We start from the raw sequence: 21775 nt of genomic DNA on the forward strand, positions 1-21775 counted from the left end.
GGACCAGTTGTCTTTGCTAGACCACTTACACAAGGGGGTCTAATTGTCTATGGGTCTAGACTTGATATATTTTGATACATTTGAACCTACATTTTGAAGTTGTACATATAGATCTAGTCTATAGTGTAAATGTTAATTGCTATGTAGGCCTACATGTCGATTTTAGTCACAATTCATGTATTACACGTAATTACCTGTGTAGTCCAAGACCCCATTGTAGAAACCAGGACCATGGCTCGCTATCCAGAGATGAAGTGGGACCCTCAGTGTGGTCTCGCTGAAGAATTCACGTTATTTCAACAGCGAATGGAACTTTGCCTTCTCGATAATGAGATAACTGATACTACAAAACAGGCAACAAAAATAAAGATAGCTCTTGGGAACGAAGGGTTACGCAGGATAAACGCCTCTAGCCTCAGTGTAGAGGATCAGAAGGACCCAAGCAAGCTATGGGCCCTAATCGAAGGCCAACTGAATGTCAAAGTGAACTTCAGGATTCATCGTCTCGAATTAATGCGATACAAGCAGATGTCTGGAGAAACGATCGACGAGTTCGTCAATAGATGTCGGAGTAAGGCAAAGGAATGCAAGTTCACCGAGGGGGAATTGAGTGAAAGACTCATAGAGCTGGTGATTTCGTCTACACAACTCGAGTCGTTTCAGAAAGACCTACTCGACAAAGAAAAGGGGTTCTCAATTGATAAGCTTCTTGAAGAAGGCCGCAAATATGAGGCCATTCAAGTCGGTAAACAGTGCCTGCAGACGCTCCACACCATTGGAAGTGGGAACATTGATGCTGTTAGTCACGACAGTAGGCAGAAATGCAGGAACTGTGGTCTTTCACACCTTCCAAAGAGGTGTCCAGCCTTCGGGGACCTGTGCAATTCGTGTGGCGTCAAAGGACACTGGGCGAAGATGTGTCGAAAGACGAAGGAACAGGTCAAACCGAAGATCCCTCCTAGACGTCCACCATCACAAGACAGGTGGAGCTCACAGCAGAGACAGCCCAGAAACAGGCAGTATAGGCCTACATCCTTTCATAGCAGGAACCAGCGTAAGGTTGACGAAATTGGACCGGACGACACAAACCAACCGGACAGTGGGGAACGTGAATTCCACATGATACATATATCGCTAAACTCTATTGACTCGGAGGAGACCGAAGCATATGCGAGTATCAACATCATATGTCCAGACCTGAGGGGTCATCATCGCCTCAATGCAAAGGTTGACACAGGAGCCAGCGGTAATGTTCTGCCACTGCGGACGCTGAAGGACATGTACAGGGCTCGATGGAAAGATGTTATCCGTCCCACTACTACGCGACTATCTGCCTACGGAGAAACGCCTTTACGCTGCTTAGGCACCTTGATGATGTCGATGATGTATGAAGGGTCGCCTTGGGTCGTAGACCAAACATGGTATGTTGCGGACGTAAAGGGACCAGTCATTGTCGGACTTCCTACTTCCAGAAAGCTAGGGATTGTTACGATTCACACAGTAGAACAACAGACGGGCCTGGACAGTCCAAATGATCTTCCTCCCATCAGGTCAGCTAAAGACCTACAGGCGGCTTACCCAGACCAGTTTGACCAGATTGGGAACTTCAGTGGCAAGGCAACGTTGCACTTGAAGAAGGATGCAACTCCATCAATTGATGCGCCTCGAAAATGCAGCATCCACCTGAGGGACAAGCTCAAGAAAGAGCTGGATCAGATGGAAAGTAACGGCATCATTAGGAAAGTTACTCATCACACGGATTGGTGCAGTTCCCTCACCACAGCCCTGAAGAAGGATGGGTCATTGCGAGTCTGCCTTGACCCCAAAAGGCTCAATCAAAACCTGAAAAGATGCCCTCACAAGATTCCAACTCTAGAGGAGCTCAATCCTGCATTCTCACAGGCCAAGTACTTCTCGAAATTGGACGCAAAGGCAGGATATTGGTCAGTCCACCTGGACGAAGAATCGCAGGAGCTTACTACATTCAGATCACCATTTGGAAGGTATTGCTTTCGCAGACTTCCATTTGGACTTTCGGTGAGTCAAGACATCTTTCAACAAAGGATGGACACAATCCTTGCACAGGCGCCAGGCTGTGAAGGTATAGCTGACGACATAGCTGTATTTGGCAAGACTGAACAGGAGCATGATGATAATCTCTGGAGACTGATGGGAGTTGCACAAAAAGAAGGTCTGGTGTTCAACAGTACAAAGTGTGTGATCAAGGCGAGAAGCATCAATTTCTTTGGTTCACTGTACACAGACAAAGGCATACAACCAGATCCTAGCAAGTTGGAGGATGTCAGAGAAATGCCTACACCACAGAACAAGGACGATCTCCAGCGAGTGTTAGGGATGATGACCTATTTATCACCATACATCTCAAACTATGCTGAAAAGTCAGCAATACTGCGTGATCTTCTGAGGAAAGATGTTCCCTTTACCTGGCAGGAGGACCATGAGGAATGCTTTCAACGATTGAAATCAGACATTTCAGAAGGAAAGTGTCTACGGTACTATAACCCCAGTGTCCCAACAGTACTAGAGGTAGATGCATCGCTCAAAGGACTTGGAGCCTGCCTCCTTCAGAATGAAAGACCAGTCGCATTCGCCTCAAAGAGTTTGTCAGATGCACAATCAAACTACTCAAACATCGAGCGAGAGACATTGGCACTTGTTTTTGGGATCACACGTTTCCATTCATATCTGTTTGGTAACCAGTTCACAGTCTACACTGACCACAAACCACTCGAAACGATCTGTAGAAAGCCCCTGGGGAGTGCGCCTCCAAGATTACAGAGGCTTCTCGTCAAAATACAGGGCTATGATTGTGATATCCTATACAAGCCCGGAAGTCAGATGACATTACCAGACACACTCAGTAGGTTGCCAAACCCCAGAAAGAGAGGAGACGTCATCGTTGAGCTCCATGTAGATGAAGTCATGGAATTAGAAGAGAATCATGACAATGATCTGGCAAGCTTCACACCTATGAAGCAGACACAGCTGCAGAGAGAGACAGCAAGCGATCCAAACTTGAAGCAGCTGAGTAGAATTATTCACGATGGATGGCCAGACGTGATTAAGCAGGTTCCAAGCAGCTCAAGGATTCACTGGTCATACCGAGAGGAACTGGGTGTCGCCAACGGCATTATCTTCAAAGGAAGACAGGTGTTGATACCTTCAACGCTGCAATCAGACATCCTGGAGCAGCTACACACGAGTCATATGGGTATAGAGAGAACTCGTAGACTAGCAAGGGACACGGTATACTGGCCAGGCATCAATAAGGATATTGAAAACCTTGTCAAGACTTGCCCTGCTTGCCAGGAGAACCAGGATCGGCAACAAAGGGAACCACTACAACCGCACGAAGTTCCAATGACGCCATGGACAAAGGTAGCCACAGACCTGTTTTTTCTTGATGGAACTGAATACTTACTCATTACTGACTATCATTCCAAGTTCCCTGTGATCAGGAAAATGCACAGCACCACAAGTGCTTCAGTTGCTACCGTAATGAAAGAAACCTTCAGCCTCCTGGGAGTGCCCTCCGAAGTTATATCTGATAACGGACCCCAGTTCATTGGAAAAGCTTTCAAAGACATGTGTGAGTCATGGAACATCAAGCACACCACCTCATCGCCGAGATATCCGCGCTCCAATGGCCTAGCTGAGCGGATGGTACGCACCATAAAGTCGATGATTAAGAGGTGCAAACAGACAGGACAAGATGTCCAAAAGGCACTTCTCCACCTTCGAGCAACGCCTCAATCGGACCTGCCATCTCCTGCCGAAATGATGTTTGGGAGGCAAATGAAGACAACCCTTCCAGGTCGCCATGATCATGACAGACAGATGAGCGATGTCCACGACCAGCTCCAGCGAAGGCGGGATGTGATGAAGACCGACCATGACAGACATGCCGGTCGGGTACTGTCCCTCCTGAAGGTCGGCCAGAAAGTCAGAACTTTGCATCCAGACGACAATACATGGCTGCCGGCTGAGGTTTCAAGAGTTTGCCCAGAACCAAGATCATATGAAGTGACAACACCAAATGGCAGGGTGTTAAGGAGAAACAGGTCCCATCTGCGAGAGATGCCGATACAAATAGAGACGGCAACAGCACCCACACCAGGGACAGAGCATCTTCCAAGAGAGGATGGTGACAACTGCACAACACCCGCAGGAACACAGGATTTCGATGGTTCAATCCCTCGTTCTGATTCTTTTGCCTATGTCACACGATATGGTCGCAAGGTTAATCCCCCATCTCGTTATCAAGAATAAAAACTTCATCGATTAATAGATTGATAAACAACAACTATACTTTATTTGTTTAATGATTTAGCATACCCGGTAGAATTACATTGATGATAGTAAAACCTCATATTTGACATCAGGCGAATCAATATCTTAATCAGTATACATGTATATAACCAAAATGTTTTATATAACTGCCACGCTTAATATTGGCTATCTTTCAACAGAAAATCTCTTCTGTATACAGAACCGAATTTAACAATTGTATGTCGTGCTCGCGATATTTCTTCTCTCCACACAAATGACCAGGTATTGTAGTTTTGTTACGCTGATTTGTCGTATTGCTAAGTCCTAATTGAAATGGGATGAAAAACGTTTTTTCACAGGAAAATGTTGTTTATAACTGTTTGCCAGAAAGCAATATGGAATCACTTTAGTTTATTCCAGCAAAAGTTATGTAAATTATAAAAAGTTGAATTACATTATACAAGTATGTCGATTCAGCGACAAAAATATGCCTGTTATAGTGGAGGACACTATTTTACCATTCTAAAATTTGTTTTTCTTGTTGAAAGGTACTTGTAAGTTTTAGTTGAACAGTTTTTAGTACTGTGCTTCTCAAAAAAAAAAAAAAGAAAAAGAAAAGAAGAATATGTTTGGAATGTTTCCTCTTGTTGAAATTTCTAAATTGTGTTACTGTTTTAGTGGATAATTTCCGTCATGTACAGTGCCTATTGAGCAGGGAAGATATAACTGGTTAATGAAAGCACTATCAACTTGTCATTGAAAGAAGGGGGATGTTGTGGTACTATATGAACAACATCAATAGTTCATTGATGTGCGTAATGAGGCCGCGATTGGCGGAAGGATACATGAATAAAGCACTTTCAAGATGGCCACTTATACATGAACCTTGTCTACAGTGATCTCTTATTTATCCGTTCATCTGATCTTTCAACACATAGGTGCTGGAACCAGACGGCAGAGAGGACAGATTCCCAATAATTCAATAAGGGGGGGGGGGATTTATAGTTGCCCCCACCTGCCCCGGAAATGTTTTAATAATAATCTGTATAGTGCCCTAAAAATAGGGGGCGGGGCTAGCTCCCCAAATTATTTTTTAGAGTTTCAAAATTCATTGAGCAACCATAAGCTCACATAGCGACATGCTTGAATATCATATTTGGGGTCTGAAAATCATATATATATATATATATTTATAATTCGAGCAGCAATAAAACTAGTAGGTGCCCATATATACAGGTTTATCGTTTTTTCGTTATATCTAAGCTAGTGAATTTCGATGATAAAAATAAAAATTTAAATCAAAGTGTCCTTTTTTCTAAGGACAGGATGATTCTTGTCAAGGGGATGCCTGAAAATCCTCAGACAGCGATTTTTTATGATGATGTAATATTTTTAATACAATTAATTTTGTTCTCACTCACTTCGCTCTCACCCTTCCCCCTCTCTCTCTTACTCTCTTACTATCTCTCTCTCTCTCTTTCTCTCTCCCTCTCTCTCTTTCTCACTGGCTTCGTGCTCAAGACATTAATTACAAAATATCATTTGTTTCATAGAAAATTATTCAGTGAATATCTATCATAAAATATAACACAAACAAAGAAAATAGCATTTTAGAATTTGTTTATATATAAACATATACATATATACACACTGGACGTTCTGATTTCTTTCTAATTTCATAATACAGAAAATGACATCTAGAATACAGTACAAATATTTTATCACAATTAGTTAGATTTTCCATTGACATCCACTGCCTTTAACATATCTGACACACACATTTATAAACAAAAATGAAATTAGTTTGATACATGTCTCAATACAAAACAGTTAATATTTCACACTTTTATATTAGGTATGTATTAGATATTTATATATTGAATTAAATTTCACATAGAAATCATAACTTTTTGTACAGCACTTAAAAATAACAGATTATATCACAATAAACATTGCTGGAGGGGAATTACGCTTTACTGGCCATCAAACATGATGTTATTCAATACTCTAATTAGAAATTATAAATACAAAAATAATAAAAATAACTTTTCAGTGAAATGATTGTAATGTTTCATTTAAGGTGTACCAATCACCAAAAAATGTTTTGCTCTTGATGTACAACATTTAAGGAGTTCCATGCTATACTGTATTTAAAAAAGGGAGGCTTGAAATATTACTTCTTCAAAGAGATTCTGCAATTTAAATAGTAAAATGTCTTGAGTAGACTAGAATAGAGCATGCGCAGAACCCAAGTGTGACTTGGGTTCCATGCAAATTGCAAGCCCTATAGGTAGAGTCTTATGTTATACTTTTTTTTTCTTCTTCAGACTCCTCAACCATTTACCTACATAATACCAAGAAAAGTTCTTGAGGTTCATTTTGTACGTTCTAGCTATACAATATTGTTATTCTCCAGGTAATTGGTACACTTTAAAGTAACACACTTAAACTTTGGGAAGCAATGCAAAGGAAATGAACAGATAAATAGCCTAACATGAAGACGGATGTACAGTGTATATGAATTACAGAAAAGTGGCTGCAAATGATAGGAAAATTTTGATCAGGAAGATTTATCAAGTGATGTAGAGCAAGTGAAATATACGGTAAGAAAATCAGAGAATTGAAAGTAATGAAAGACAAGCAAATTGTTGGAAGAAGTGAAATTTCTGCTGACAAATGTTATAATTGTTAAAACCGTCAACTAAGATAATTAAGTTAGTGCTAAAATGATCAAAATACTATGATCTATTCATATTTTGACTTTTTTTTTTTTAATGGTAAATCATCTAAATAGCAATAATCATATCATTTGACAAAAACTTCTCATAAAATCTACTGATGCATCCTTTGCTATATCTAACAAGGGTTGTACAAAGATATATCAATGCAGTTATCAGTTTTGACAGAAATAGGAAAAGTTGGTAAAAATACAATTGCCTATTCTTAAACTTAATAAAAGTTGTTGTATTCCATTAAAAAATAATTTCAGACTTTGATATTGAAAGACATGTTTTTATGGAAGGAATTCTGAAAGCAGCCATAAAATGGACAAAATCATTAAAATAAACATATCATTTTATACATCTCACTCCCAGATCATAATCAGATGATTAGTCATGTGCTGTCACATGTTATTCGTTTACTGAGAGTATCCCACGTTTTTTATTTCATTTTTTCGTAACACTTTCTTGCAAGAAGAATGCAGTAACTCTACAAGAAAAATAATAGTTTTGACAAATGTAACAAAATATTTACATTTAAACACAAAGATGCTTTATTTAGATATCACTATCCATTTGGCAAGTTGAAATTTACCCTTTAAATTAGTTAACTCTACTACGCAGACATTTTTTCAAAAATATAAAACTCTATTTTAACATCAAGTCAAACTACTTAGAGCCCAATAGAGATTAACTCCATTCAAAATAAATTTTATTATTCACAACTTTGTAACTGGTCCAATGTAATGGCTTTAGTGAGGTATATTTGCATTAAAATCATGTTTAATTATGATCTTCCCAAACGAGATTCAATATTTCAAGAACTGCTCCCTATATATATCACAAAGCAAAGCATATATCTAAAATCATTATCTATATATAAAGATTTTATTTCTCTCTTCTTTTTAAAACTTTGTTCATGCTGCTTTTTGATGATTGTCAAAATTAGATCAATACAAATGTAGGTAATTATTAAAACAATTGTTCTCTTTTTATTAATGTTGAAAAGTTTGATCTAATTTATTACTCAGAATTTGCAAAGCAATTTCAACTGTCAATGAATTTGTAATAAAGATATACACCCAAACTTGTGGACTTCAATACAACAGCTGTACAATGCATACACAGCAATTCTGTGTTGAAAAGGTGTTTTTCTTCATTCGTGAGTAAATTGTGATTCATAATTACAACAATTCTTTGTAAATCACATTTGAAAGCTTTGCATGTCCGAAAAAAGGGGGAGGGTGTAGTGGTTGAAAGCAGTTCCTTCCAGCCCCCCCCCCCCTTCTGTGCAGTGACAGTGACACTATAAAATTTTGAACCCAGGAACATCGTTATCAAAAGAGATATCAAGTTATCGCTCATAAATCATCCATATATTCATGTATGAGAATTCAGCATTATGTACAAGAGTTACATGCAAAAAGCTACACTAAAGGTTAAATATTCATCAAGGCTTTAGTTGACACCCCCCCCCCCCCCCCCCACCAAAAAATAATAAATAAATAAATTCAAGATGGTCTCCTGGGCCCGTATTCAATTCAATACTTAAGTAAAAAATGAAAGCTTTTTACTGGCTTAGTATTTGGCTTAGATAAACTTAAGGGTATTTATCTCTTGCATATTACGGCAACATTTCTTTTCTGAGCATTTCAATATAATGACAAGTTGTATGGGTTACTTGGTCTCCTTCAAAACAGAATATATCAATGACCCTCTAGATATTACTTTATACTTAACCATAATTATAAATTTCTTGACAACCTTGCCCAAATGTCTCAATTGTGCACACTGCATCACTCCTTTCCTAAGTATACATCCATGACTGTCGCATATGCTCTAGGTATCTTTGAATGTTTATCTCCTGCCTAAGGCAGTGTCACTTCTGTTGTCTGATGATTATCTCAATCATTGGTGCTTGATCTCCCCTTTGACAGTTTGTATGACACTAAAACCATCTTGTCAGAGGATGATGCCGAAATGTCCAATACATGCAAAACTAGCATCATTTCTGTCTCTGTCTCTGTATCTCAATGACATCAAAACCATCTTGTCGGAGGAAGCCCCTTGAGGATGATGCCAAAATGTCTATATCATGCAAAAGTAGCATCATTTCTTTTTTTGTCTTGGTATTTTAATATCATGGGAAGAGATATTTTACATCAAGCTAAATCAGCCAAACAAACGATTTGGTAACTAAACCAAAATGTCTCTATACAGTCTAAAATATATATATATCACTTCCTTTTCTGTCTCAGTATCTCAATGAAACTAAAACCATCTTGTCGGTAGCAGCCTCTTAAGGATGACGCAAAAATGTCTATATCAAGCAAAAGTAACATCATTTCCTTTTCTGTCTTGGTATTTTAATGACACGTGATGAACCAATTCATCCAAACAAACTCTTTGGTAACTAAACCAAAATGTCTCTATACAGTCTAAAATATATATATCACTTCCTTTTCTGTCTCAGGATCTCTATGACGGGTTTTATCGGAACTTGGTCACCCTCATGACAGCATGTTTCAACGACCCTCTTGATGTGAGAGGATGAGATCCCAAGCTGGTAGATCAGGTTGTAGTTGTTCACAAGCCGAAGCATCTCTTCTCTTTCCAGACAACCTGCATTGGAACAATGAAACAGATATCAGGGGGGTGTTTCACAAAAATTGTGACAAATGACAGTTGTTGTTATAAGCTACTGAAATCCTTGCTTCTGATTGGTTATCAGCAGATTTGTCATTGATATTTGTCATTTGTCATTGAAAAGGGGCTTTGTAAAACGGGTCCCTGCCCTTACTAGTTTCAACGAGAAGAGAGTTGAAAGTTCCAAAAAGAGCTTCATGAAATGTGCATAGAGATGGGAAAAATGAATTTAGAACACAAAAAATAAGATACAATATTTACAGCAAGGGCATTTGGGACTTTTTCAACAGCAAAACCAAAAGATATCCGATAAACAAGTCTTTTTTTTCTAAGCAAATACAAGGTAATAACAATATATGTTTTGAATTCTCTGTAACATCAAGTTTTGGTCTGACATACACATAGGTTGAGGATAGGCCTGAGATGAATAACAATTGGCAATAAGCTATTCAAATAGTTCAAATTTTCTAGTATTAGTCCTAGGCCTAGCTAGTTGAGAAATAAAATATTTGAAGATGTAAACATACAGTGTATCCTTACTTTTCCTTTGTATGGAAGTAACAATAGTGTTGAAAGTATGAAAGAAATGATCAAAAGGGAAGAATGGAATTTTATTTTAAACACAATAGCTGCAAAAATTTGTTAATGTTAGCTTGATGAATAAGACGGAGAAAAGGAATCCTATACTTCTGTGACTTGATAACAAATCACTTCATTTAAAAAATAACAAAAACATACTTATTTCAAAGTTGTACCCCGAATCCTTACCAGTCTTCGATGTGTCTGTGCTGTAAAGCCCCTTTGCAAGATGCACAAAACCCTTAAACCACTCCTCTCTCTCCCTCTTCTCGTTCTTCTTCTGCTGCGACTTCATCACCACCTCCTGCTGATCTACAGGCCTGTGACCACGGCGCCGCCGTTGATGCTCTTCAGCCATCTGTCTGAGTCGATCGATCTCGTAACCTTCCTGCTTCGGGGAGGGGGTGGACGGGGGCGAGTGGAGGGAGGCGTGGTCCTCTGTGGGCGTGTCATTGCGAGTGATCTCCATCTCAACACTGGTTACGTCGTTATCTGGTTCTTGAGCCTGTGTTAAGGGGTCTATTCTCTGTGTAAAATACATAAACATAAGAGTGAGTCGAGCAGTTTGTAGAATTCAGTAAATATCACACACACAAACACAAATTCTGTCATGCTTTTTTCTCTCCAGCCGAATTATGTGCTTCAACTTAAATGTACACCATGCCAAACAAATCATTTAAAATATTCAATTACATTTCTATTTCAAAACATAAATTTTAGACATCTTGTACATATTAATATATTTGAATTCACAAAACACTTACAAAATTACAGAACTTGTAAATGCCAACCATGCTATGTAAATATTCTTCATGTGTGCACACAATAATTTTTTCTTAAGTTTGAAAATCTTTCTGATGACTTTTTGATGGTCTTTGAAAAATATAGTCACCTATATTTATAAATTAAAACAGGAAAGCATTAAATGATTTTCCAATACTTTTTGATGGTCTTTGGAAAATATAGTCACCTATATTTATAAATTAAAACAGGAAAGCATTAAATGTTTTTCCAATTTTTCACTGATTTCGAATATAATTACCTCCTATTTCAATGTCATGTTTTTGATGTCCTTTTATACATGGTTTCAATGTAAAACGGAAAATGTAAAATCCGACAATGAATTTCCATGTCGTTATTGGACAAAAAAAATTGAATTGAATTTTTTTTTTTTTTAAATTCTTAAAGACCTTCAATTCAAACTCCTTTTTCATAACTCACTGCAAGGGGCTTCCTGAGCCAAGGAGGGGACGTTACTTTCTTTGGTTCCTCTGGTGTGGGTAGGACCTCCTTGAAGGGTCTCTTGGGCCAGGTACTTGGTCTTCTTGGTTCTATGACAGGGGCTAAGCCTCCAGCATGTGGTCTGGGCCCATCTCTGGACCTGTTTCCGCTTCTCTCCCTTTGAGACCCACTGTTACGAGGACTGTTTCCAAAAGAGTTCCTGTTCCCGATTGAGGCTAAGTTGGGGTCTTCAGAAGCTCTTCTTTGGCTGTGGTTCTGGTTCTTCTCTCCGCGGGGTGTCATTGCATCTCCAGAATCCACTCTTTCTAAAATCTCTAAGAATGCCACCCAACTGTGATTTATAAAAAGAATAGAAATAGTTAAGAGCAACAGAGAAAAGAATTCAATTTACAGACTAATAACTTTGTTATGAAGCAGAAAGGAAAAAAAATCAATACCAAATCAAGTGTATTTCATATACCACAAATATGGTCATCATAACATTAAGTAGGAATTGCCATCACAGCATTGTTGGGTTTACCACCAGATTCACAAATAATAAAGTTACAACCTGTGCCTCTGTAAGACTTGCGTCTGATTCCTCAAAATATTCCCATCTTACACCTGTTTTAATTCAGTTACATTGATCATCAATAAGGCATAGAATTGCATTTAAGATTTGTTTGCTTGTTTATAAAGCTTTGAATGGTCAAGTCCCAAATTATTTGTCTGAATCATTATCTTTTCAAAATTCACATAACGTATAAAGTACACAGGACAAGCTGCTTCTAAATATACCTCACACAAAAAACAAAAGTAATTCTTGGAGTGCTTTCAGTTGTATTTTTCTCCAAAGCTTTGGAATAACGTACCACTCGACATAAGAAAAGCCTCATTTGTTGCTGAAGACGCACTTGTTTTTACAAGCTGTTGAATAGATGTTTTGTTATTGTGTATCTGTAAAGTAGCACTGTTAGGAGTTTTGTATTTATATCTTAGATGCACTATATAAATTTATATGACTATTATCATTAATATGAATAAACTGGCTGCTCATCTTTTTTATGAAGAAACATGAAAAGTGAGTGCAACATATTCATTCCGACAAATAATTGAAGATATCAAAATTTCAAATTGTAAAATTAGCACTACAAATGTGTTTTGCCTCTTTCTATACAAAAGAAATTGATATTATGACAGTGTAGGTTTATATCTGCTCTGAGAAACCTACTCCTCACCTCAATTGACCGTCTCCTGTATCTATCCTCTGTATCATCTTGTTTAAGAGTGAGCCTTGGACTGGTATCCGATAGTAGAGAAACAAATCATCCAGCTGAAACAAATCATTTTATAACACGGTGAAAGTAAGACAATTTGAATCATGCACCGAATCTGATGAGTAACAATTTTTTTACAGCAAGTCGTAAATTTATGAAGGTCAAGATAAATTTTTACTCTAGTGTATCTCAAATCATTGTTCCTACTCTTGTTTGAGCTGAACATACTATTACCCCGGTCATTGGATTCAATACTTGCCCACACACACTGTGTGTACAATCTCCACTCCCTGGGGAGCATTCAAGGCATTAATCCTAAATTGACAAGTCCCATGGCTGTTTACTTACAAGCATACACATGCTTTCTTAGCAGTCTGGTGAAACAAACCATAATTAAACAATGCTTCTGCGGAGAACTCACAGAATACTCAGTTTTTATATAGCGCTTTAAGCGCTTCCAAACTTGGAGATTATTACCCCGGCTTTAGCTGTGCTGCCATTGCGGCACTCTAGCATTTCAAAGAATTAATTCCTGCCGGGTACCCATTTACATCACCTGGGTTGAGTTTGGCAAATGTAGATGTCTTGCCAAAGGACATTAGTGCCGCGGCGGGTCTCGAACCGCGGACCTTGTGATCGACAGTCCGGCAACTTAACCACTCGACCACGGCACCTCTACATGGGTTTTGACTTACGTCTCTTCTGGAGAAAGTTCCCTGTTCCTGTCGGTCTTTCTTGAGGCACATTTCCCTCATGCCTTCTGTATTGATGGTCTGTTTCTTTTTGCCATCTGTGAACTGTTCCTCAAGCATTCGGATCAACATTGCATCTTCCAACTCAGAGAATGTCTTGAGGGGTTTTCTGGAATTGAATGAAATAGTGTAAAGCCTGAGCAACTACATGTACTTGGATTTTAGCGAGTCTTAATCACATACAAAAATTATATGTTAAAAAATATGAAACACCACAATCTTATCATTGAAACTCCGCCAGATATTTATACAACTTTTAGATGATCCAATAAACCTATAAATCAATATGACATCTCAAAAATTGGATAATGTCTTTAGACGTTTTCTGATATTCATTGAATCATTGAAATTTCAAGCTGATGTCTCAGTTCAACAACCTGAGGGGCGTTTCACAAAACTTGTCATCAGTGACAAGTGACAGTTTTTGTTATAAGCTACTGAAATCCTTGCTTCTGATTGGTAATCAGCAGATTTGTCACTGATTTTTGTCATTTGTCATTGAAAAAAGGCTTTGTGAAACGCCCTACTAGTCTTGAAGAAGTGTGTATTTTCCAAACTAATTTGGTTTCCTTTATTCAGAGCATATGAATCCCCCTATCTTTAATTTCAATATCCCGACAACAAGTAAGTTCTAAAAACTCTTGGCTTTAGATTTCTCTACTTTATTAAGATTTATTCAATAAGAAAGCTCTACATATGCGCAAAACATCAGTCAGTAGTGCATGGCATACATGTTTTGGCTGTAACGTCATTACCATCGCATGTATATCTATAACCACACATTTCCGTACATAATATAAAACAATAAGTAATACTGCTGATAGCATAGACTATTGGGAAAATGTATTGGAAATATGATATAGAAATATAAAGGTGAAGAACTAACCTTGTAACAAATGAAGGCTTCCATTTTTCTTGTTCTCTATAATGCAATTAAGAGAAAGAAACAATGCTGATCAATTATTATTTATACATGTTATTCATAATTCTTGCTAAGAAGAGATAACCTTTGATAAAATAATTGTCAACATAAACTAATTGCTAGGAGATATGTTTTATATTTCAAAAAGTAATATCACTCTTCCCCTGGCAAGATAAGCCTCTTTTGTTGATCTGTTGAAGTCAACAGATCATCATTAAAATCAACATCTTTATATAACACAACAATTCTTCTTCTTCTTATTATTATTATTATTAGCAGCATCATCATAATCATTGTTGTTGTCGTTGTTATCATCATCATCATTATTATCATTATTGGTAATATTAATTAACATCTGAAGAGACATTAAGATTACTGTGAGGATGTTTTGAAATTTTCAAGAGCTAGAAATTAGAAGTTTAATTTGATAAATCCATAAAGGGAAGATAAAGGTAGGTAAAGAACAACTTACTTCCGATTTTTATTATCCCTCTTCTCGTTTAGTTTCCTTTCTTCCTCTTTTCGCTCTTTCTCCTCTTTCTCCTCGAATCTTTTGATCTGAGCATTGAGTCTTTCCAATTCATGATCTGTTTTCCCATCGCCATTTGTTTCATGCACAAACCTGTAATTATAAGAAGACTGATTTGAGAAAAATCTAGCATGAAGTGGGCAACCACTGGTAGTTGATTCATGTGACTTTCAAACAAGATGCCTAAACTTTGTGTGTGTCCCGAGACAAGGAATTCTTTGTTAAGGTCTATGCGCTATTAAAGGCACTATGTCCATTTGTGCAGGCCAAAAAAATGAAAAGGTTAAATTCCAACAGCATTTGAAAGATAATATTAATTTAGAACTTTTAAATTTTTAAAGCAATTGCACTGATAATGTAACTGAAAGTATGAAAACAGTTTCAAAATCATAACTGTTGACATCTTGAAAGTAATTGCTTTAAAGGTAAAGACCAGTAATGGTCATGCGATTGCATTGTGAAAGAAACGTTGTGGAATCGATCAGAAAAGGTTGATCATCTAGCATCTAGCATCTGCAAGGTTCTGGAATCATCAAAATGATAAGAAATTTGGCCCATTCTTCGTAAAGTTACAAGCACTATACACAGAAAGATGTATATGGGACTACCCTATCTCTCTCACACGACCATGAGAGAAATAAATTTACCAAATATATGAATTAGTAGGCGGTTTCCCGGCAAATTTTTTATCATCATGTATTAGTCAAAACATATTCTTTCACATGATTGGTAATGAGAGCTTCCATTTCATTTTTTGAAATTGGGGCGTTACCAATACTGGTCTTTACCTTTAAAGCTCACAACTTGGAGAGGTAAATTTCCCATTCTCTTTTATATGATGTGACTAACTGACTTGAGGATATGAAAATAGTTTTAATATCACAATGCCAATACCACGACATCTAACATCTTGTTATGTAATGTAGTGGTGATTATTTTACCTGACTGCTAAGAAAGTATAAATGCTTGTCAGTAAGCAACCAGAGGACCGACGGCTTAAGGTCGTCTCAGAGAGACCTGGTAATGAGGACTAATACCTTACCAAAGGGCACTAGCGCATCGCCTTGGTTTCAAACCTGGGTCACCGGATTACGAGACCTCTACTCTACCGACTGAGCTATCGGGCCTCCTCGTAAATGATCACTGGTCGGTTTGAGAGCTTTGAACTTACTTTTTGACATCGTCCTCCAGCAACGTCTGTGCCTTGGCTGATCCCAGCTGCGCTCGAGCCAGGAACTGAATCAGCTTCTCATAGTTCACCTGGTCGGGGTTGGAACCCTTGGCAAAGTTGGAGAAGAGCAACCTCAAGGTTGAAATCGGAATGGGCACCTTGTGCTTGTGGGCGATCATGTTCATCTGGGGCTGGCTGACGAAGCCTAGCAATCCGTGATCAAACTCGGCAAGCTCCGTGTACATCTCCTTGAAGTGGAGAGGGTCGTACCCAATCAGGTGCTCCGAGACCTGATCCGTCAGAGAACGTTTGTTGTTGATAGGGGACAGGGCGGATGAGGAACCGATGTGAACTGGGAAGGGCTTCTGGAGGATGTCCTTGATGTTGGGAAGGTCTTCCTGGGCCATGTCTTCTGACCAGACGTCATCATCGTCACCGTGGTCATGGCTGTGGTCCGAGGCATGGATTGGAGGAAGGGCTCTAGATCCAACAATAAACAAAAGAAGCATTGAAGTGACAGCTTCTTTTGAGATCTATTATCATACTCTGTTCAACAAAACACCTTGGTCCAGAAACATCACTAATCATATGAAGTTATCTTTGGTAGATATAAACATATTTCAAAAGAGAATCATCAAAAATATATCCAGTTCTCAAGAAAAAACAGAAAAGAACAAAAAAATAACTCAAAAACCTTCAATTGATAAACGTCCCAATATGAAATAAATCAGAGTTATGATATATTTCAATCTTTAATTTTTGTTTCATTCCTTTTTGTTAAAGGTATTACAAAGTTTTGGTATGGGGTCATGAATTTGGTTAAAATTAACATATTGGAAGCATATGCGTTCCTACAATATTCACTGATCGTTGTCGCGGTTGAAATCGAGTCTAAAGTTATAAAATTATAAATAATAAACTCTTTATGTTGTATAGCTCCCTCTCAAGGTCAAGATATTAATTTAGCTATGAAACAATGTTTTTTGACTAAAATCGACCGAATAGCTATTCCCGTTTGGAAATTATATATCACAACTACATATTCTGAGATTTTCATGGTCGCAGCTACCATTGTACGGCCATAGGCGCTATTTGAAATTTATCAAAATTTACCGGGAGCACCGGTAAATTTTTATATTCAATTTTTCTCGAAAACAGAAGTGTGTTAGGTGCTAATTTTGTTAGTGCTTATAATACATCCACAGGGGCATCCAAATATATAAAAATTGTAAAGATTCACTATCCACCCAATTTTCAAAATTTCCTGAAACTTTGTATTACCTTTAAGAAAGGATCCTAAATATACCAACCTTTGGGCTCCAGGCCTGCCATCATAATGATTCCCTTTGCCATGGATGTGTGAGTTGCTAGAGTCTCTGGGTGCCGTCTGGGAGTAGATATTGCGGTAGTTACCAGGCAACTATGTTCAAACAGACATAAGTATTTCAATTGATTACATTTTGAAGACATATCTTAGGTAAAAGGGAGATATACATGTAGCTTTAACTATGAACCAATAATATTCAATAGTTAATTTAATCCTTTATTATTACAGTAAATAAATTAATGGTTTGTTGATGGTTGTAAATATATGTAGTTTTTAAATTTTAGTCTGATGAAGTGCACTTTAAGTAAGAAAAATTGCATAAACCACCTTCTCAAGGAATAACAAATGTTTTAAATGCAAATTTATGGTGTCAGGATGGCATCAACTAACAAACTCTAAAGTTTGTTGCCCCAAAAGAGAAAAAAGATTTTGTCTGCCTCACCATCAAAATAAACATTTTTTTTTCTTCAAATAAATAAAAAGAGAACAAAAGCATCTTAGTTTGTTTGTTTGCTTAATAATGCAAATTTATGGTGTCAGGGCATCAACTAACAAACTCTAAAGTTTCTTGTCCCAATAGAGAAAAAAGATTTTGTCTGCCTCACAAAATAAACGATTTTGTTTTAAATTAAAAAACAAAACAAAAGCATCTTAGGTTTGTTGGTCTACTTACAGGATTTGGGTTGTTATTGTAGTTGCCATGGTTGCTCTCATTCACAGGAGGCTGGTACTGCATAGGAGGGGTGCCATGGGGCCCTGTATGCAGAGACCCGGAGGAGACCCGGCTACCAACACTGTCAAGGGGTCAAGGTTCATAGGGATATTATCTTCTTATCTTAACATAATGGAAGCATTTCTCAATGGGAATACATAGGACTAAAAACTAACTTATCTGTCCAAGGTCATTTTAAAATAATTGTTAAATATTGAACGAACGAACAAAGCAAAGAAAAACACAAGAGTTAATAATCACGTTTTAATTTCCTTAATGCGCCTTAAAAGTTCATAGGGTTTTGACCACTGGATACCGGTACTTGATTTCACTTTTTTTTTTGTCCTTTCCTTTTCCTAACAAATTTGACATTTGTTGTTGTTATTATGTGTGTTTTTTTATCCTTCAACTGAGAAACTTCTAAGTTTAATTAATGCTATCAATTTATTTTTCATAACAGATAAATAAAACAGTGTTCATTTCAAGTATATACAGAGAAAGTTCTGTAAATGTTTACCTTGCAGGTGGAGACTTTACAGCTATTTCTACCGTTTTCCCACCAATGATTCTCGTCTTGACCGTTGGTTGGATGTCCGTCCCAAACGGAGCATTCCGTGCGTTGGACGCATTAGATCGTCTGCTCATGTTGGCCACTCTTGATCCATCCTGTGCCTAGGTTTAAGTACATAGTAAATGGTGAGTATGAACAAGGCCATGGAACATGCATTTATCCAACATAAGTTATTAAAGTTTGAAGAACATGTACTATAAAAGAAAGAATCATACCCTTTAACAGTGTGCAGTGTTTCAATTTGATTAGCGATTATGTAAACATTAATAATAATGGTAGTGTCTATACTGCCGAGTAAAGACTAAAGATTAAAGTTTCTTAATGCTTGCTTTCTTAATCTTCTAACAACATGTGGAAACAGGATGGTTTCAGGCGGTTGTATGAATACCCCCATACGATGATGATTGATATTCAGGCACCTTGCTGTCACAGACTCACAAGTCAGTCATCACACTGAATCCTTAAACCCACATGTTTAACGTCTCCATGTAACGTCCTATCCGAGGGACAGAGTGTTTTCCTGCGTCTATTAACAAGAGGAGGGGCAAGTTAACATACAATGCAGGCTTCAGTCATCCGCCTGGGTGGGATTCAAACCCGGGATCTTTGGTTCGACGGGCAGACGCTTTATCGACTTGGCCAACTCGCCTCCTGACCGTTACTTTTTATTTTTATTATTTTAACTGCACATATCACTAAACAATGTGCATATCCGGTACTATTGACTGTGCGCATCAACCCACAGTGCGTTAATCTTCATTTCAGGAAGCCTGCACTTTTCAGGAAGAAGAAGAAGAATGTCATCAAATCAATCCAGGATGTGTACCTAAACTCAAGTCAAAGTCAAACTGTTGTGTAGAACGATATTGGTACGTAAATTCTCATGAATCATTCACAGGGTATATTGTCTATTTAATAAATTACACATACCCCCAGGTTTGATCGCGGAATAGTGTGTACTTTAATTGTCTTAAAAATCAAAACGACAAAAACATAGGGCTAACAAAATAAGGAGTCCCGACAGGCGCCGGCCGACACCCATCCAATCCCCAACGCAAGGCAAGGGCAAGGCCATGGCCAAGTTCAGCTAGCAGCATAGCAGCTGCAGAAAATAGTGTTTAGACAATATAACTGATATTGTATAAGACTTAGATGCAGTTTAAATGTCGCTTTACGGTATAAAGAGTTAAATTTTATGTCCACATTTATTTTCATTTCTTAGAATCACCAAAATAATGTTACCTTTTGGCAAGGAAATCGTGTCGTCAGCTGCAGTGTTGTTGTGCTACCTGGCTACGAAACGCTTACGGCTACAGACAAATCTCATGTATTGACCAACTCGGCTCAACGCATATGCAGCGAGTTAGCGAGAGAAGGGAACATGTTCCAGTCTTTAGTGAGGCAGTCCGCAGACGTAGAGGGCCGGCTATTGCAGATTATAAAGAGATATATTTACTTTAATGGATGTGGGTATTATTATTATTAGTAGTATTATTAATTCTCTCTCGTGTACAGGTGGACAAACCGGAACAGGTTGCATGCAGTGTGTGTTGTCGGCGTGAAGGGGGTATGATGAGATGGGTGGGCTAGGGGGGGGGGGGGGGGGTTAAGAGTTTGTGTGGTGTGAGTTGAGGGAACAGGTTGCATGCAGTGTGTGTTTGTGTTTGTATGTGTGTTTATGTGTGTGAAAGGTGGTGTGGGTGGGCTAGAGGGGGGGGGGGGGGGGGGGGGGTGTGAAAGTGTTGTGATAGGATGGTAATATGTAATTTTAAACCTTCCTCTACTGTTATTTTGATTATTCACTGTTACATGCAAGACTTTTTTTTTCCTTTTTTTTTTCTCTATGTTCATTGAAATGTCTTGTATCAAAGATCTTGTTTTATATTGCTTATCTTGATAATTTCTTGTTATGTGAATTTCTTGTTATGTGAAAGTGTGAGGAAGGAAATAAAATATCATTTAAAACAAAAAAAATCTACACTTTAAATCTTCCTCTACTGTTATTTTGATTATACACTGTTACATGCAAGAATTTTTTTTTTTTTTTTCTATGTTCATTGATTGATGTAACTCATGAAGTGTCTTGTATCAAAGATCTTGTTTTATATTGCTTATTTTGATAATTTCTTGTTATGTTAATTTCTTGTTGTGTGAAATTATGAGGAAGGAAATAAAATATCATTTAAAAAAAAAAAAATATTTAAATCCTAGAGATATATTTAAATCAAAATGAACTCTTTAAATATATATATTATATATATAACTCTATGATTTAAATAGGTGCTAGAAGCACTGATATGAAATGAAGAGTTCAGTGGCTAGATCTAACCAATATCATTACTCGGGGGTGGAGCCGGGGGGGGGGGGTGGGGGCCGGGGTAATAATATTTTTTCTTGATGTAATTAGCTAAAGGAAAGCTCAACAACTAAGCTGTATAATATTTTCACAAACTTATGGATGTGGCGTGCATAATATATTCGTTTTATATCACATTGTTCGTTTTTTTTAAAAATAACTTCAGCATATGATCATGTATAATCCCCGAGCCTAAAAGAAACCATTAATTAATTAATTAATTAATTTTACAAAAAGTACTTTGGTCGGACATCGGTAGATTCGGATTCATAGTAGGAAAAATATTTGGCTCCAGTTAAAAAGAAACTTATGTCAACCATTTTCAACAAAACAAGAATGCCAATAGGAAAGGTCGAGACGATATAGGGAAATAGCAAGAGAAGGCTAATTAACGTACAAAAGATTGATGGTACATTGGTACCTGATCTATATTATAACAAAAATTGTTACCTGAGCACTGCAAATACATGTACAACAATGATGAAATATAAAAAGACAATTTTATTCATAATCAATTAGTCCCATAGGTTCCATTTATTTTTAAAGAGAGGCATATATATATATATATATATATATATATATATATAGCCCTAATGCTAAAGGGAAGGAAACAAAATAATTTAGACCAAAATGAAAAAGGAATTTGTTATAGCTGCTTCTCTTTCCATTCTCCTTCTCCTTTTATTTAGTTCTTCTTAAATC

General features: G+C 37.5%; 1 protein-coding gene across 1 annotated transcript; it reads right to left on the bottom strand.

The window, feature by feature from the left end:
- Positions 1-8587: 8587 nt before the first annotated feature.
- LOC115928648 (uncharacterized protein C1orf87-like) lies at positions 8588-20060 on the bottom strand. Its single transcript, XM_030996262.1, has 12 exons — positions 19960-20060; positions 18664-18818; positions 18108-18228; positions 17418-17527; positions 16108-16587; positions 14880-15029; positions 14372-14407; positions 13429-13594; positions 12695-12789; positions 11457-11808; positions 10425-10761; positions 8588-9632 (listed from the first exon to the last, which is right to left on the bottom strand). Exons 2-12 carry the CDS (start codon positions 18789-18791, stop codon positions 9463-9465), a joined length of 2145 nt encoding a protein of 714 aa, XP_030852122.1. The 5' UTR covers positions 18792-18818; positions 19960-20060; the 3' UTR covers positions 8588-9462.
- Between the last annotated feature and the right edge of the window lie 1715 nt (positions 20061-21775).

This window comes from Strongylocentrotus purpuratus, unplaced genomic scaffold (assembly GCF_000002235.5).
Source record: "Strongylocentrotus purpuratus isolate Spur 01 unplaced genomic scaffold, Spur_5.0 spur5_scaffold_3, whole genome shotgun sequence".
NCBI lineage: Eukaryota > Metazoa > Echinodermata > Echinoidea > Camarodonta > Strongylocentrotidae > Strongylocentrotus > Strongylocentrotus purpuratus.

Excerpts from the sequence above, each read along its gene's own strand:
- LOC115928648 (XM_030996262.1), bottom strand. The coding sequence starts at position 18,791 with ATGAGCAGACGATCTAATGCGTCCAACGCACGGAATGCTCCGTTTGGG. Across the intron at positions 18,229-18,663 it reads GTAAAGTCTCCACCTGCAAG|TGTTGGTAGCCGGGTCTCCT; the intron begins GTAAACATTTAC and ends ACCCCTTGACAG. Across the intron at positions 9,633-10,424 it reads CACAGACACATCGAAGACTG|GTTGTCTGGAAAGAGAAGAG; the intron begins GTAAGGATTCGG and ends GTTCCAATGCAG.